Source organism: Silene latifolia, chromosome 1 (genome assembly GCF_048544455.1).
Source record: "Silene latifolia isolate original U9 population chromosome 1, ASM4854445v1, whole genome shotgun sequence".
Taxonomy (NCBI): Eukaryota; Viridiplantae; Streptophyta; class Magnoliopsida; order Caryophyllales; family Caryophyllaceae; genus Silene; species Silene latifolia.
This window is the reverse complement of record NC_133526.1, coordinates 14,270,096-14,285,449: the sequence shown is the minus strand read 5'-3', so window position 1 is coordinate 14,285,449 and position 15,354 is coordinate 14,270,096. Positions and strand designations below refer to the sequence as shown.

The window sequence follows — 15,354 nt, the reverse complement described above, 5'->3', positions numbered from 1 at the left end:
GATAAGCTAACACGGCAAATTGCCATGTGTTTAAAATAGTCAAATTGAAGCTCAAGTGTGAAGTAGCGTAACAATGTCCCCTACTCCACCTTCAATATAGCAACACCAAACACATAAATAAAACCAGAAATAAATAAAAATAAAATAAAATTAAAAAAATGGAGACTGCTCGGATTCGTCACCATGGCCGACCTCCATTATCCTCCGGATCTTCTTCTTCTCTACTTTCCGCCATTGATTCACCTTCCTTCCACCCTCAACACTCCATAGGTTTCTTTCTTCATTCTCTCTCTTTTTATTAGATCTAGTGTTTTCTACTCAAACCCTAATAATTCAAATTCATTTTGATTGATTTACTTCATTTTATGTTTTATTCTGTTTTGTAATCTGATTCAACCTAACTTCACATCGTATCGACTGTTTGATTGATTGATTGATTGAACTTTGTGTGATTACTGATGAGTAGCTGTTAAGTAAACATTGAGCTTGTTGATTTGATTTTGATTAATTTGTTTATATACAAAAGAAGTTGATTTTGATTAATCAGGTTATAATAAGTGTAATGAATCTGTTGCGAATCTCGCGAGAAAATGTAATCTTTTTCGGATAAATTACATGTGCTGACAGTTGTTTTGTTATTGTGACGTTAAAGCGATTACATGATGGTTGACTTGGATAAATTACATGTGCTGACAGTTGTTTATTATGTGAGAGGGCGATGTTTATATTTTAATGTTATGATTGCAGATAATTCATTTTTTGATGCATCTCAATATGCGTTTTTCGGTAAACATGTGGCTGAGGAGGTCGAGTTAGGAGGGTTAGAAGACGAAGAAGATAACCTTTCTTCAGCTGGATTGCCTAGTGATGAATATCATTTGTTTGACAAAGATGGGGTATGTGTCCGTCTAGCATTTATGCTCATTCTTTGAACTCATCTTATAGCGTTATTGTTCTTCCTCGTGTATAAAAAATGATAACGTGACTTTTCGGCTGCTTAATTCCCTGGGTGGACCTGGTGGTGGAGATTAGAGTCTGAATCACTCCTAGTATTGATTGCTATTTATTTACGATGGCTGGATTTGTTTGGTAGACAAATTTCTGTAATGTTGAAGAAAATATGTTACAATTGTGTCATAAATTGCATTCATAACGGCATTTCTGAGTTGTATGGTTCCCAGTGACACTCCATCTATGCATGTATGTTTAGTGCCATGTATCTTCTGATATCTGAACAGCTTTGATATTATCAGTGATGATCCCGTTAGTTTTGCCAGGTTGTGCTGTATTATGCAGTTCCTATCACTAATCCGGTTAGAAAATGTATCGCAAACAAGCTTTTCTTTGATACATTGACTAATCCAGAAATAGAGTAATCTTCGAAACTCCTTGTATTCTTCTGTTTCTAGTCACCACTTGACAATACTAACTATCTGCCACTGTGTTGCTTAGCCCAATCCATGATAGTAGCACATGTGTGATCAAGATGACATATTTTTTATTTTTATTGGTAACTGTGCTGAATATATGCAAAATGTTCCACTGGACAATACTAACTAGTTGCGTGTTTTAAAGTTTGTTCTGGATTGAAGCTCCCCTGGGCAATGAAGAGTTTCTATTTGGATGCTCTAACTTTAGAGTTTTTTGTTTCAAAAAGTGAGATTAAGAGATGTTTGAATCGTAAGGTGTAAAATTTTTTAAATCCACATGCTTCATAACTCCTGTCTCTCACTTGCTCTTGTCATGTGGACCTTCCTTTTTTTTTTTTTTAATTGTGAAGAAGGGTACACATTCCATAAATATGTCCTCGAGGGTCATGCTGGGCCCAATTATGACCCATGTGAATGTGAAGTGCGCAAGTAATACAGTGAAGTGAGTTTTAATAGTACCTACGATTGACCAAGTTTGTTGTTGCACACTTGAAAGTCGATCCTTAAAGACGGTCAACTGGTTAATCTTATTTATACTAGTTTAGTTAATCGTAGTTTACGCTGCTTTCTATTTTAGCAACTATTTAAACCTGATTAATTTACGAGCAAGCAAATAAACAATTAAAGTCAATAATTAAGCAAAAAAAAAGGGTATACTCAATCATTTAAATCACTAAGATTCTGTTGGAGGTGGTCGTACTTGTATAATGTAGTAGTATTCGTGTGTACTTCATTTTAGATCGGTAATACTCAACTCGTTTAACCACCCTGCCTTATCCGCGTCCTCACGACTCGACCTGGTGCGGGCATGGAATATCGGCTAGACACGGCCTAGCTAAATCGGATGTGGCCCAGTGAACCTTTCAGTGACGGTGGCGGACGTTGCGGAGCACTTGAGTGATATAAAGGACATATACAGTGCGAAAAATAAAAAACTTTCAGATTTATTCAATCGTAAGACGAGAACGTGGAAAGGGCAGTAGATTGGAGTCACCAGATGAAGAAGGAAGAAGAAGAGGAAGGACCAGAACAAAAAACAGAGAAAAGAAAAGAAAGAAAGAGAAAACAATATAACCGTGTACAAATTTACACCCTGGACCTTTGAAAACGTGTCCCCAAGTCCTTGATTTTAAAATTTTAAAGATCCAACATTCAGATCCGTACCCGTATCAGATCCTTGTATCCGAGTTTGAGCGTCATAGGATTAGACAGTGTCGGTTTATAGATCTGGGATTCTGATATTGGATGAACTCATTATCATTGGGAAAGTTATGGGTACCTGAATAGCGTGCTATCTCAGTCTACATGTTACGTTTAGGTGGGCCCATGGATATAAGATCTACTAAATGACCTAGACACCTTTGGAAGACTGGAACTGTTGGTATAATTTGGTCATGATGGTGATAATTTTAAATATCAGCAGTAACACCGATATGCGACCAAGTTATAAAGGTTTTGATGTTTACCCCTACTGCATTGTACTGAGTTTTAAGACAATATTGAAATAAAGCTGTTACATCGACCGGAATTGATATTTTGTAATACGGTGAATTGGTGATGGCTAAGTTTCTAAATATTGATAAATTTCGTACTGGTGATGCACACGCATGTTACGAGATTGGCCAATTTAGGTAACACGAAAATTAATTTTGGCAATTACAATGATTGATTTGTTAAATTTGATGTGTGGTGAAAATTTCTAGCCTTGTTCACGTTTTTCATATATACCACTCATGCTTACATTTGAAGTTGTTTAATTAGTTGGTTCCACTTCCACCAGTAGTGATTCAATTTTCCTTGTTCAAATATTCTTTCTAATTCCTTTATTAATTTGATTTTTCAGGGGCAGGATGTAGGTGTGGTATCTTTGTCTGATATGGATGATTTGGAAACAACATTCTCGAAGGTAAACATCTTGTGACGCTTACACTTATTGAGTATTAATCCCTTAGATTCTTGAACGTTATAAGTTTGGAACACAATCTCATAGCGGTATGGTATATTGCCTTCCCGTATGAGGCTAAAAACTTATTCTTTGGCTTTATGATCTGAAGATTAAAGCAAACTGACTCACAAAATTATTTGAGGTTCTTATATCTTGAGACCAGTAAATACAATTTTGAAAGCACTTCTCTATTTGCACTTCTTGCACGGGTAAGATTGCGCAGCTCTTATAGTGCTTACCCCGCCATAGGCGAGAGTTTGAGACACTAGAGATTGTTCTTGTTATTCGTGTCTTGAGTGTATTCTATTAGGGACATGGAACAAAAGTTTTAAAAATAAGCTGGAATACCAATTTATTTTGATGAAGGATGTGGAGTGGTGTTGGAGGAAGTTGATTCTCTAGTGCTGTTCGATGTAATCAAATCCCTAATAGATAATTCTGTCTGTGCTTGTGTTGTGTATTGTATTGATACTTTCGTCTATTTTGGGGATATATTTCGTTACTTATAATCAAATGCCTTCTATTTACAAGAAAAAGTTTTCTGTTTACAGTTGAACAGAGTTGTGACAGGACCAAGGAATCCAGGCGTCATTGGTGATAGAGGGTCTGGTTCATTGTCACGAGAAAGTAAGGCTTGTACAACTTAGGTCTGAAAATATTCCTGTGTAGTTCTTAAGGCTCCGTGAATTGCTGCATGAGGTTACCGTTTATTTTTAATTTATGTTGCATGGTCTATTCTGTTATTGTTTCTTGCGTTGTACTCCCTCTGTACCATCTATGTTGTCCCAATTTGACTTTGATGGTGAAACTATGTTGAATTTGACCAATATTTTTTTTCACAATATACCATAGTTAACCCTTTAAAAATGAACATATGAAAAATCCGTGTTTTGATAATAGAACATCACTAAATTGTATCTATACACATATTACTATATTAGGATAAATTAACAGTTATGGATAACATTGGTTAACCATTTAAGACAAATGGACCAATTTTTTGTGAGGGAGGTAATAGTAGGGTTAATTCTTTTCTGACTTGGTTCAGTGTAGAAGTCATACTACCTTTGACAACCACCATTAAGCTAGAAGCACCACGACCAGGTATACACAACCCTCCGATTTTATAGTCCTTTTTAATGATAACTAAGATGCAACGACACAATTTTTGTATGTGTAAAGTGAGTCAGAAGCTCAGTTTTGATACTAACAAGATTCAAACCCAGCTGTGCCTTAAGTTCAGAATCGTTTAGATCTGCATTTCATCTCATCTCCAATATTACGCGTTCATTGCAGTGGGTACAACTATTGTTCAACATGCTCAGCTTCAAGTTTTGATGGCCAACCATCAAAATCCATCATTTCATACATAATGTTTTTCCTCGTCCAAATCACCCACTTGTATAAAATAGTACTCCTACCCCATTTATAGGATTCTCGTTTCCCTTTTGGTCCATCCCATAATGGTTGGCCATTTTGTATATGTAGTTCAATTTTTTTTTTGTCGAACACCACCGTAACATTTGTCAACACTTTATCTAAAGGTACCAAGCCCATCTTTAGGCTTAAAGAAGAGAATTGTTAGTTCAGTGACTTAACCTGTGCACATGACTATCTTAAGCCAACCTGATTTATCCTTTTTCTTTTTTACTTTCCACTCTCATTTATAAGTCACATGGCCAAGTGAATCAAGGAAGCAGAAGTGACTTACTCTTCTATGAAAAAGGTTATTCAGTAGATTAAGACAAACGTTGATAAATATCAAGTAATGTGATAAAATTTCAAACTTTGGGTAGTTCTTTGCAATATGTGTAATGTTAAGTATTGTTTGGCAATAAAAACCGTGGTAAAATAAAAAGGTGAATAGTGAACTTCTTATACTATCCCTAGTTAAGTAACATCACGGTAAGGGCAATGTGGTACCTCTCCATGCACATGATATAAGTCAAAGGGTAATAATGATATTTTATCACTAAATCGTCAATAGTACTTCTAGTCAATTCAAATGACGATTGAAATGAGATGGAGTAATAATTGATCACAATAGTTTATAATTTTTCAAATGACGTATTTTCTATGTGTAATGGATGTAACCCAGATCATTACACAATTTCACAGTGATCCTTGTGTCATCGCAAGTGTTTTGTCTCCCATGCCCACCTGAATATATGTCCTATTCTAATCCAACCTTTTCTCCTTGAGGTCTGCTTTCTCTGCCATTGTTGTGGCTTCAATGATATTAATGTTGTGGATGGTGTTGTCATGGTCTAAATTATGCTCTTATGTTGGGATTGGTAATTGAAAATGATAGAGAGAGATGTATACTTTTGTGTGTTTTCGGTACGTCTATGACAGCAAATTTAATAGGAGAACCCTTGCATAGATACACTATGTGACAGTAGTTTGGAAGTTATTTGCATTACATTTTCCTCAAAAACAAAAGGCAGCGATGAAATTGCCCGCCACCTAAAAGTGCATCTCACTAAATCACTCTAACATCTGAATAGTAATTCAAGCTATTTCTAAATCTGTGGGTTTCCCATCTGTAGCAACATTGAGAATAATTTGAAGAACTTGGGCATTCATAGTCACATTTTCCAACTTTTTAAACCCATGCCTTCGTGCTTTAACATTTTGTGTTATGTAAACTTCTCACTTGAGCATCTGTTGTATCTTTTTAGTTTTCACTGCTATGAAAACTTGTCTGCCCTTGGTTTAACTTTGTCCTTAATAGTGGTCATGCTGACGTCATACTGCTGTCAAACCTTGTTTATTGGCTTCTCATTATCTTTCCTGTATTCAGGTTCATCTGTTGCAGAATGGTCGCGGGATGGCTTGTTAGACCACACTATATCGGATGTGAATAGTGCATCAGAATCTACTGTGTGGTCATCTCATCCTCATTCGTCCAGTCTTCCTGGGGATTATAAACCTTTGCCCAGAGCAGTGTCCTACCCTGATCAGCAACTACAACAGCAGCAGTATCTTCAGCAACACTTCCCAAGTGAGACATTATCAACTCCACAGTTATCATCTTTCACCTCTTTCCCTCTTCCCGGTGATGGAGCCCGACAACCTTTGTCACATCGCCATTCCCTTCCTTTGAATATTCCTTCCATGAATGTCGCCGCAGATTCCTGTAATTATTTTCCAGGAATTTCCCCTGCTCATGGATTACGTTACAGTGGAAGTATGCCCGGTGTCTCACCGGTCCACGGGTTGAGTAACCAACCTCGAAACCAGTGGAGCAACCAAGCGGGTTTATTGCATGGTGATCATTCTAGGATGCTCGATAGTGTAATTCAACAACATTTAACTCAACACCTATTGCAACAGGCAATCCGTCAGCCGATATCGCCATTAGATCATTTTTCATTCCTGCAGTCCCAGCTCATTGGCAGCCACGCATCGGCGCCTTCACATGTTTTGAGAAAGTACGACACAATGTATGGTATAGCTGAGATGAGGGATCACCAAAGACCTAAGTCAATGCGCGGTAAACATAATCGTTTCAGTCAACAAGGGTCTGACTCTGCCCAGAAGAGTGAATGCATTCAGTTTAGGTCCAAGTATATGACTTCAGAGGAGATAGATAGTATATTGAAGTTGCAACATACTTCTCACAGCAATGACCCCTACATAGATGACTACTACCATCAAGCCTCAGCTGCCAAAAAATCCTCAGGATCAAGGGTTAAGCCTCACTTTGCCCCAATGCATTTGCGGGACGTACCTTCTCGTGTACGTAATAGTGGTTCTGATCAGCACGGCCACCAGTCGGTCGATACTCTAAGAAGGCTTGCCTTGTCTTCCATTCGTAGGCCTCGCCCACTTCTTGAAATCGAACCTCCATCCCCAGGATGCAATGACAGTAGCAATGAACACAGGTCTCTGGAGCAAGAACCAATGTTTTCTGCTAGAATTGCTGTTGAAGACGCTTTTACTCTTATTCTGGATGTAGATGACATTGACCGTGTTCTTCGACATAATCCACCCCAAGATGGTGGGTCCCAGCTACGGCGCAAAAGACAGGTTTTGCTTGAAGCTTTGGCTGCGGCCCTTCAGCTTGTTGATCCTTTAGGCACTGGCGGGAGTACAGTGGATCCAGGGGACGATATTGTATTCATGCGCCTCGTTTCTCTTCCCAAGGGATGCAAACTTCTCTCAAAGTATCTTGAGCTGGTGGTGGTTACCCCCAGAGCTGCAAGTGAGTTAGTTCGAGTAGCTTGCATGGCTGTTTTCCGCCATCTTAGGTTTCTGTTTGGTGGTCCTCCAACAAAGCCTGAAGCTACTGAGGCCACAGCAAAGCTTGCTAAGGTAGTTTTAACTTGTGTCAATGCCATGGATCTTCGTGGTCTAAGTGCTTGTCTCGCTGCTGTTGTCTGTTCTACAGAACAGCCACCACTACGCCCACTTGGAAGCACTGCTGGGGATCACGCTTCTGTCATCTTGAAGTCTTTGCTAGATAGAGCAACCGAACTACTATACGACTCTAATCCTCAGGCCTCTCTTAGCTTCTGGAAGGCGTCATTCACTGCTTTCTTTACTCTACTTACGAAGTACTGTGTGAGTAAATATGACACAATCATGCAGTCTGTAGTAAACCAGGCACAGACTAATTCAGAAATAACGAGATCAGAAACGGCAAGGGCTATACGTGGGGAAATGCCAGTTGAGCTATTGCGTGCCAGTCTTCCTCACACAGATGAGCACCAACGGAGAATGTTGATGGAATTTGCTCAATACTCTATTCCTTTTCCCGCCACTGGTTTAAATCATTGTGATGATGATGGCGATGGCCTAATTGCCTCAGAATCAGTCAGAAGTTAATTGATAATGGCCTTTTCATCTCATGGTAGTTGCCAGACCTAACAAGCGTGTCACTCGGGTTGGGTATGGCAGATCAACGTTAATTCAAGTCTTGGGTCATTTCGGGTATGTTAGCATTCGGGTAAGGTTTTTTTGTGATGGGTATGTTTCAGGTGTCGCATTGTGGATTTTTTTAAGGGTCAGTCTGGGGCCAGAAGAACTGGGTTCGGATCTCTTGGGTACGAGACGAGTTGGATTTTTTCTGGCCGGGGTCAGTTGTGTTAGGTCTAGTGGTTACCTTCTGGGTTTTTAAGGAATGAAGGTGTACCTCTAAGTTCAAGATTGATGATCATGGGAAGTCTCAACTAGTTCGTATTCTGATGAACGGTTTGTGTATAGTTCAAAGTTCACGTGACCGAAAACTATTTTGATGTTTCCCTCATGTCCGGGAGGCCTAATTTTTGGTGCCTTTTTGGAAATTGGAACCCTTGGAGCAGAAGACGCAAAATAGAGGGTTAACATTGTACAGGATTCCGACAAACTTGGGTAATGTTTTAGGGTGTAATTTACTGTCTGACCCTTTTGCTGCTTATTTCGATCAGGTTAATTAACTGTATTGTTGTCAGTGGTAACAATGTTTTTGCAGTGATCCACTGAATTAGTGTAAATGTGGCAAAGTGAAGCGCCATTCGCTGTGGTGAATTTGTTCAGACATATCCACGGTACTTGGCGGGGAAGAAGTGATCTTAACTTGTACGCCCAACATCTCTTCTAGTTTTCACTTACTGTGTATACACACTCGTGTACTCCGATTACTATGTGGACAATAATGTACTTTGATTTGTGAATTTAGTTGCGCGTCTTCTCGTCTTTTTTTTTTTTTTTTTTTTCCTGTTAAGAATGTGTACTGTTTGGGTGCTGGATTCAAATCGGAGCAAGGTATAGATTATTTTATACTCTTATGTTCATTACATACAGTAATGTTGGAACATTTCAAACTTAAACTAAGGACCTTTGTCTTCAAAAAAAAAAAAACTTAAACCAAGGGTTCTAACTTCTAGCCTTGTTTAACTCTTTCTATTGATTTTCTCGTCTCGGGCCATCGTTGTTGGTCATAAACGTGACCACCATTATAACTGCCGGCCACCATCAGATATCATTGGACGGTGATGGACGCGTGAAGTCGTGAACTGCCACCTTAGCCTTGTGCCGGCTGGCGGCTACTACCACTATACATAAGCCACAATGTCGTCCACCACTACCGGTATCCATCAGCCACTAACTTGTCCTCCAATGCCAGCCAACACATTTCCACTCAATAAAGATATAAACTATATAACTTAAATCTAATTTTACTTTATGCAAAACTCAAATTTGTTTAGATGAAAATCTAACCAAGTCCAAAGTACAAATTAGTTGCAAAGCTAATTACACTCGGGTTGAACAAAATCCTCACCGCCAATCGAGCCTATTGATTAACGATTGATCTGATTAACAATTCCAATGAAGAAACCCATGTATTCTCAGTTTCTCACATGTAACCGTTCGACTTTGATAGAATAAGAGACTACCTAAAATTGAGTGATGCAGACCCGTTTACATGATTTACCAGTAAACTAAAATTGTCTTTCAATCTTCCCACTATCGTCATACTATAATCCATTTTTATAAAAATAAGTTTTCTAAAATGTTACCCCAAGTTTGAAGTCCTAATCAACCCCAAAAAACACAAACTAATTTTTTAATGTGATTTTAACAATATGATTGCAGAGGTAGTAATTAGCACAACGTAACACGTTGGTCCATACAAAAATAACAGTCATATCATATTATCATGCATCTCGTATCCTTGTGAAAACTTGTATACAATTAAAATGTATATCAAACGAAACCAGAAAAATAAAAAGAGTAATCATTAAGTTACCACCATGCTTAATTTTGTATGTGTATAGTCTTTTTATGAGTAAACGCCAAGTTAATTTCCAGCTCATTATTTCAATATCATGGATTATCTATCCTAAACAGTTTATACTTACTCTGTTACGGTCATTTGTTTACCTTTAAATCTGGCAGAGAAATCAAGGAAACAGGATAAAATCATTTATAGATATCGTTGTTGTTGGATGATAAGTGGATCAAAAGGTGGATAATTAAATAATCAAATGAAAAACATTCCTAAATTCAAAAGGTAAATAATCGAATGAGACATCAAAAAATGGAATAGGTAAAAAAATGAGCGAGACTGTAGACTGGGACTGAAGGAGTATTGTACTATACACTTGATCAACTGCATGGTACATTAACATACCTACGTACTAAATGTTGATTATAATATAGATTGGAGTAAGTAGATTACGTAATACGTACCCTAATAAATATAATTAAATAAATAATGCTATAGTAGAAAGTCGTTTTCTCGAATGATCAGACTATGATATGCATATATAAATGATGAGACATGATTATTTTGTATGTAAATTAGTTTTGAGTTATATAATTAATTATATATATTTATGTTGGAAAAAGACTAAGTGATCGAAGAATTAATGCAATGGGGCATCATTGTTGTAGTAAACAGAAAGTAAAGAGAGGTTTATGGTCTCCTGAAGAAGATGACAAACTTGTTAATCATATTACTTCTCATGGCCATGGCTCTTGGAGTTCTGTTCCCAAGCTCGCCGGTAATTTATCCATTTTCTTATTTTACTTCTTCCTTTTTATTAATGATTTACGATCGTAGTTGATGAACAAAATTGTAAATTAGATGAAAAAACAAGTACAAAATTAGATGTTAAATATGTATCGAATTGTAAATAATCACTAACGCTACCTGTGTTACTCAGACCCTCCGACACTGTGTCTTGTCTGACCCTGGAAGTGTTGGATACTACTACTTTAATTTGTGTGGAATTTTCTATTTTGTGGTCTAAACTAAAGTATCGAAGTATCATGTCAGACATGTGATACGACAGTTAAGTGAAGTGTCAGAGTAACATAGCTAGCTACTTCAACCTTAATTAGAGCGCATTATCATTTAGGCAAAAATCTTGTGAAATACGGAGTATTATACTTGTCAATGATAGGGTGCCACCAGGTAATACTGAGATTTGTACCATTTTCCCGCACGCCCTTACGTGGAGTCTTATCATTTTCATAAACCCTACATGTTATATATGAGAGGGTGATATCGAGACTCAGTATTACCATCTGATAGCGCTGTCTATGTTGTAGGGTTACAAAGGTGTGGAAAAAGCTGCAGATTAAGATGGATAAATTATTTAAGACCAGATCTAAGAAGAGGATCATTTACTGAAGATGAAGAAAGAACTATTATTGAAGTACATAGAATACTTGGAAACAGGTGGGCCCAAATTGCTAAACATCTTCCTGGTAGAACTGATAATGAAGTTAAAAACTTTTGGAATTCTTGCATTAAGAAAAAACTTCTTGCTCAAGGTTTAGATCCCAACACTCATAATCTCTTGTCCTCTACTCTTAAAAAATCCAAAATTAATAATAATATTACTAATAAAGTTCCCAAAAGTGGTACTATTTCTAGTTCATTAGCTTTCTCAGTCGATAATCAGTTCAAAACTCGCGACACTGGTATCAGTAGGGTTAACCAATCAAGCTTTGTACCCGACAATGATATCGACTTACCTAATATAAGCTTCAGTTGTAATATAAATTCGACAAATACACAAAATGTTGATCCAATTTCAGGGTTCTCGACTCAATGCTTTGAGTCGAATAATAATAATTTGAGTGATGTAATTGTCGACGAAAACTCCTTGTGGAATAATGAAACCTTAAGAAATGTACAAGTGCTTGAAGAACAGCACTTGTCAGGGACATTTGATAAAATTGGAACGACACAGGAAGAAATTGTTTGCCACCAGGGTTTCGAGACTTGTTTTAACAACTCAGATTTTGATTACTGCTTCGAGGATAATTACTGTTCTACTGATGTACCTGAGTCATTATATGGTGATATTGGGTCAATTATGGAACAAGTTGCATGGGAAAATACTTGTTAAAAATTCTTCATTGTTACGTTTTGTGTTACATGGATAATTGGCTTGTTGGAGAAAGTTGTTTAAAGATCAACTCAATATTTATTAATCTAAGTATTAAAATGTGTAATTTTGGGAAAATTGTATACGTGATTAGAATGCTTATCAATATAGGTTAATGTCTTAATGTGACTTTGTTTTGTAGGTGGATTATGTTTTTGGGTTTTGACTAATTATGAAATGAAACTAAGATAAAGATGGGTAACTTCTTTGCATATTGGACTACACAAAAACACTATATAGACTGTTTCTCATAAGTTATTGAGATACAGCTTTGTCGTACCTCTTTATGTATTTTTTTCGTACCCCTTTTATTATTGCTTGCGGCTCAAAATGGATGATAGTAGTCTTCATTCTCGGGTATGATTTCGAAGGAAAATGCGTGTGTTACTCGGTAATAATACTAATGGCTTCAAATATTTTACTCTTGGGGCTTATGTTGTTGTTAAGCCTGCTCATTTTTTTTTAGTCCAAAGGGAGTCACGGGGGCGATTTTGATGCTGACGACTTTCAAATTCAGGTCATGAATACCATCACTCATGACTTTACCAACTATGCTAGTTGACATCTACGGCCAGCTCATAGTTAAGACTTAAGCCCATCATTGACATAAGGAAATGTAGGGTCACATTATGTATATATCTAATGAGATTTCATTCCGAGGACAACAATGTTATCAAAATGTTTTCATATAAATGATAGTAAATGTTGCAATTACAACAACTTGAGGTCAACAAAATTTCTTTGGCCCTCTTCATCAACATCACTTAGAATTTTAAATAACAACAATAAATTCAAATGAAAAATTGAAAAACAAGTCAATTCAAACAAATTAATAACACGAATTTTTATCCTCTTAGTAATGTTTAGAAGTTTTGTGTGCGTTGATACGGCTACAATGGTAACGAATTTCACCATCTTCTTCTGCATCACCCAAAACTCCGCCGAGCTTAACCATTGAAGAAGCGAACAAATTAGGGAAGGTTTCGGGTTGTGTCGCGAATGTATCGACCAAACGGGCTGTCCTATGGTCGCTGTTTAAAATTTGGTCAGTGTACAATAGGCCCATGTTCTTTTGAAGGTTCTTGTAGTAGGTGTTGTCAAAAGCATTTGGTGTAATCGGGTCAAGATCGGCATATACGGTTTGGTTACCACATTTCCTTTTTAGGTAATTCAAGTATTTGGGAGAAATTGATGGGTCGGGTCGTCCAGTTCCTTTGAAGTTGTATAGCCTTGGTAGGAATGAACCACATGAACTTTTACCTATGGTGTGTGCCCCTATAAGAAAAACACAAGAATAATTAGACACGTTTAATTACAGTGGCAGACACAGGATTTTAGTACCAGCGTTTGATATAATACCTGAAAGAATAACAAGATCGAGGGTGGACAAGCCCAAGGATTGGTAAAACTCGATGAGGGAAGTAACACTTTCTTGACTATTGGGAGCACCTTCGGCTTCTTGGCGAATGGAGTAGAGACCGTCTTTCCTACCGTAGTAGTTTGACCAGTACGGTCCTCCGACCAAGTAAGTGGAGTCTCTAGCGGCTGCTGTAAGAATGTCAGCACAGGACACAGTTCGCGGGCATTTCTTCTCAACGGCTCTCTTTATCTTGTTAATCACATTGAATCCTCTCAATGTCTTGCTTGGCTTCGCTTTCATCTCGCTTTCAGGGTAATCTAGTAGGATTGATGCATCACATCCCTACATTCGAAATGTTCAATGTTAGGTTAATCTTTTGAAATCAATATGAACACAATACGACCTGACTGAATTACAAATTTTAGAAAATAAATATAAGTGTAGTTGTTGAAAACATACCCGAACAGAACAGTCATGAAAGTGTAACCTTAAAAGGCTAGCAGCAATGGTAAAGTCCTTCTCAAATGTTTTCCTAACCATCCTTGCAACTATATCTTCAAAATCATCGCACTTGTTATCATAGTAATTGTAGCTTAAGCCACCATAGGCGAAAGCCGTTGAGATTAAGCTTAGCCCAAATAATGCAAAAAGAGGCAAGACGGATGATGCCAGAGAAACCATGATCAAAATTGATATTTTTTTTTTCTTTTTGGAAGATTAGAGTTGATTTTTTTTTGTTTGATTGTTGTTTGGATACACAAATTCTTTTATAGCAAAGAGTGTATAGACGATGTGCTTAGTAGTATGGTTAAATACGTGCATAGCACATTTTAGATTGACGTTTTTAAGACATGGGTGCATGTACGGCCGGTCTGACCAAGTTTTATTTGTTCATGGAACACCACCACCAAATATGGACGTTGACATTTCGAATCACTTATGCTAAACTTATAATGTCTACTAGTTGTCTCCTTCCATTTCATACAACGACCATTTTTCATACAAAAATATTAAAAGAAGATCGTTGTAGGTAGGGGTGTAATCAAGTCAATTTGAGCTCGAACTCGAGTGGGTTTGGAAATTGGAATTGGTTTGAAAGTGTTCCGGGTATAATTCCAGAGCAGTTATTTGTTACCACCCGTACTTGTAGAATGACGTCCTCGGTTGAATCCTCCTCTCGGCCTCCTGAAACAATGAACAAACCGAGGGCTCGGCTTTGCACCGAGCGAACTCACTCCGACGCTCAAGTCAGTAAACTTAAGAGATAAGTTGTTGTTACTTGGTGAAGTATATTTTGTAGAGAGATAAGGAATATATTACCAGATGAATAGTGATTCTTAGGTTAAATTGTGGATCCTCTCCTCAATGAGAGTTGAGGAGTATTTATAGACTTTCACCTTTTGTCACGTAGTGGCCAAGTGGCCAAGTGGCTAGCAGGTGGAAAGACTGATCTACCCTCGGCCGAGGGACCCATGGCAGGCCGGCGGGCCCTGTTGACTCGCCGCCGAGGGGTCTTGAATACGAGTTCGCGGATGTGTGCCCCGGCTAGCTAGTTGCCCACTGGGACCCAGAGAGACAGCCGACATCTTTGCGTCGGTTAGGCTGTCTAAGTCGTTGACTTGCTTGTGGATATCTTTGACCTTGCTCAATATGTTGACTCGGTCAGCAGGTGGCCAGGTGCAGAATATGCCCCATCAATTTGCCCTCAGCGTAGTCTATGCCGTGGTATGGGCT

General features: G+C 37.9%; 3 protein-coding genes across 3 annotated transcripts; 2 read left to right on the top strand and 1 right to left on the bottom strand.

The window, feature by feature from the left end:
• On the top strand, positions 1–9,054 carry LOC141599490 (protein PAT1 homolog 2-like). Its single transcript, XM_074419516.1, has 5 exons — positions 1–270; positions 748–896; positions 3,274–3,336; positions 3,927–4,002; positions 6,179–9,054. Exons 1-5 carry the CDS (start codon positions 159–161, stop codon positions 8,203–8,205), a joined length of 2,427 nt encoding a protein of 808 aa, XP_074275617.1. The 5' UTR covers positions 1–158; the 3' UTR covers positions 8,206–9,054.
• A 1,681-nt stretch (positions 9,055–10,735) lies between these two features.
• LOC141640912 (uncharacterized) lies at positions 10,736–12,221 on the top strand. The gene is made up of 2 exons (XM_074449593.1): positions 10,736–10,865; positions 11,416–12,221. The coding sequence occupies exons 1-2, from the start codon at positions 10,736–10,738 to the stop codon at positions 12,219–12,221; spliced, it is 936 nt and encodes a 311-aa protein (XP_074305694.1).
• Positions 12,222–13,113: 892 nt separating this feature from the next.
• Positions 13,114–14,301, bottom strand: LOC141640903 (peroxidase 7). Its single transcript, XM_074449585.1, has 3 exons — positions 14,080–14,301; positions 13,620–13,962; positions 13,114–13,535 (listed from the first exon to the last, which is right to left on the bottom strand). The coding sequence occupies exons 1-3, from the start codon at positions 14,299–14,301 to the stop codon at positions 13,114–13,116; spliced, it is 987 nt and encodes a 328-aa protein (XP_074305686.1).
• Between the last annotated feature and the right edge of the window lie 1,053 nt (positions 14,302–15,354).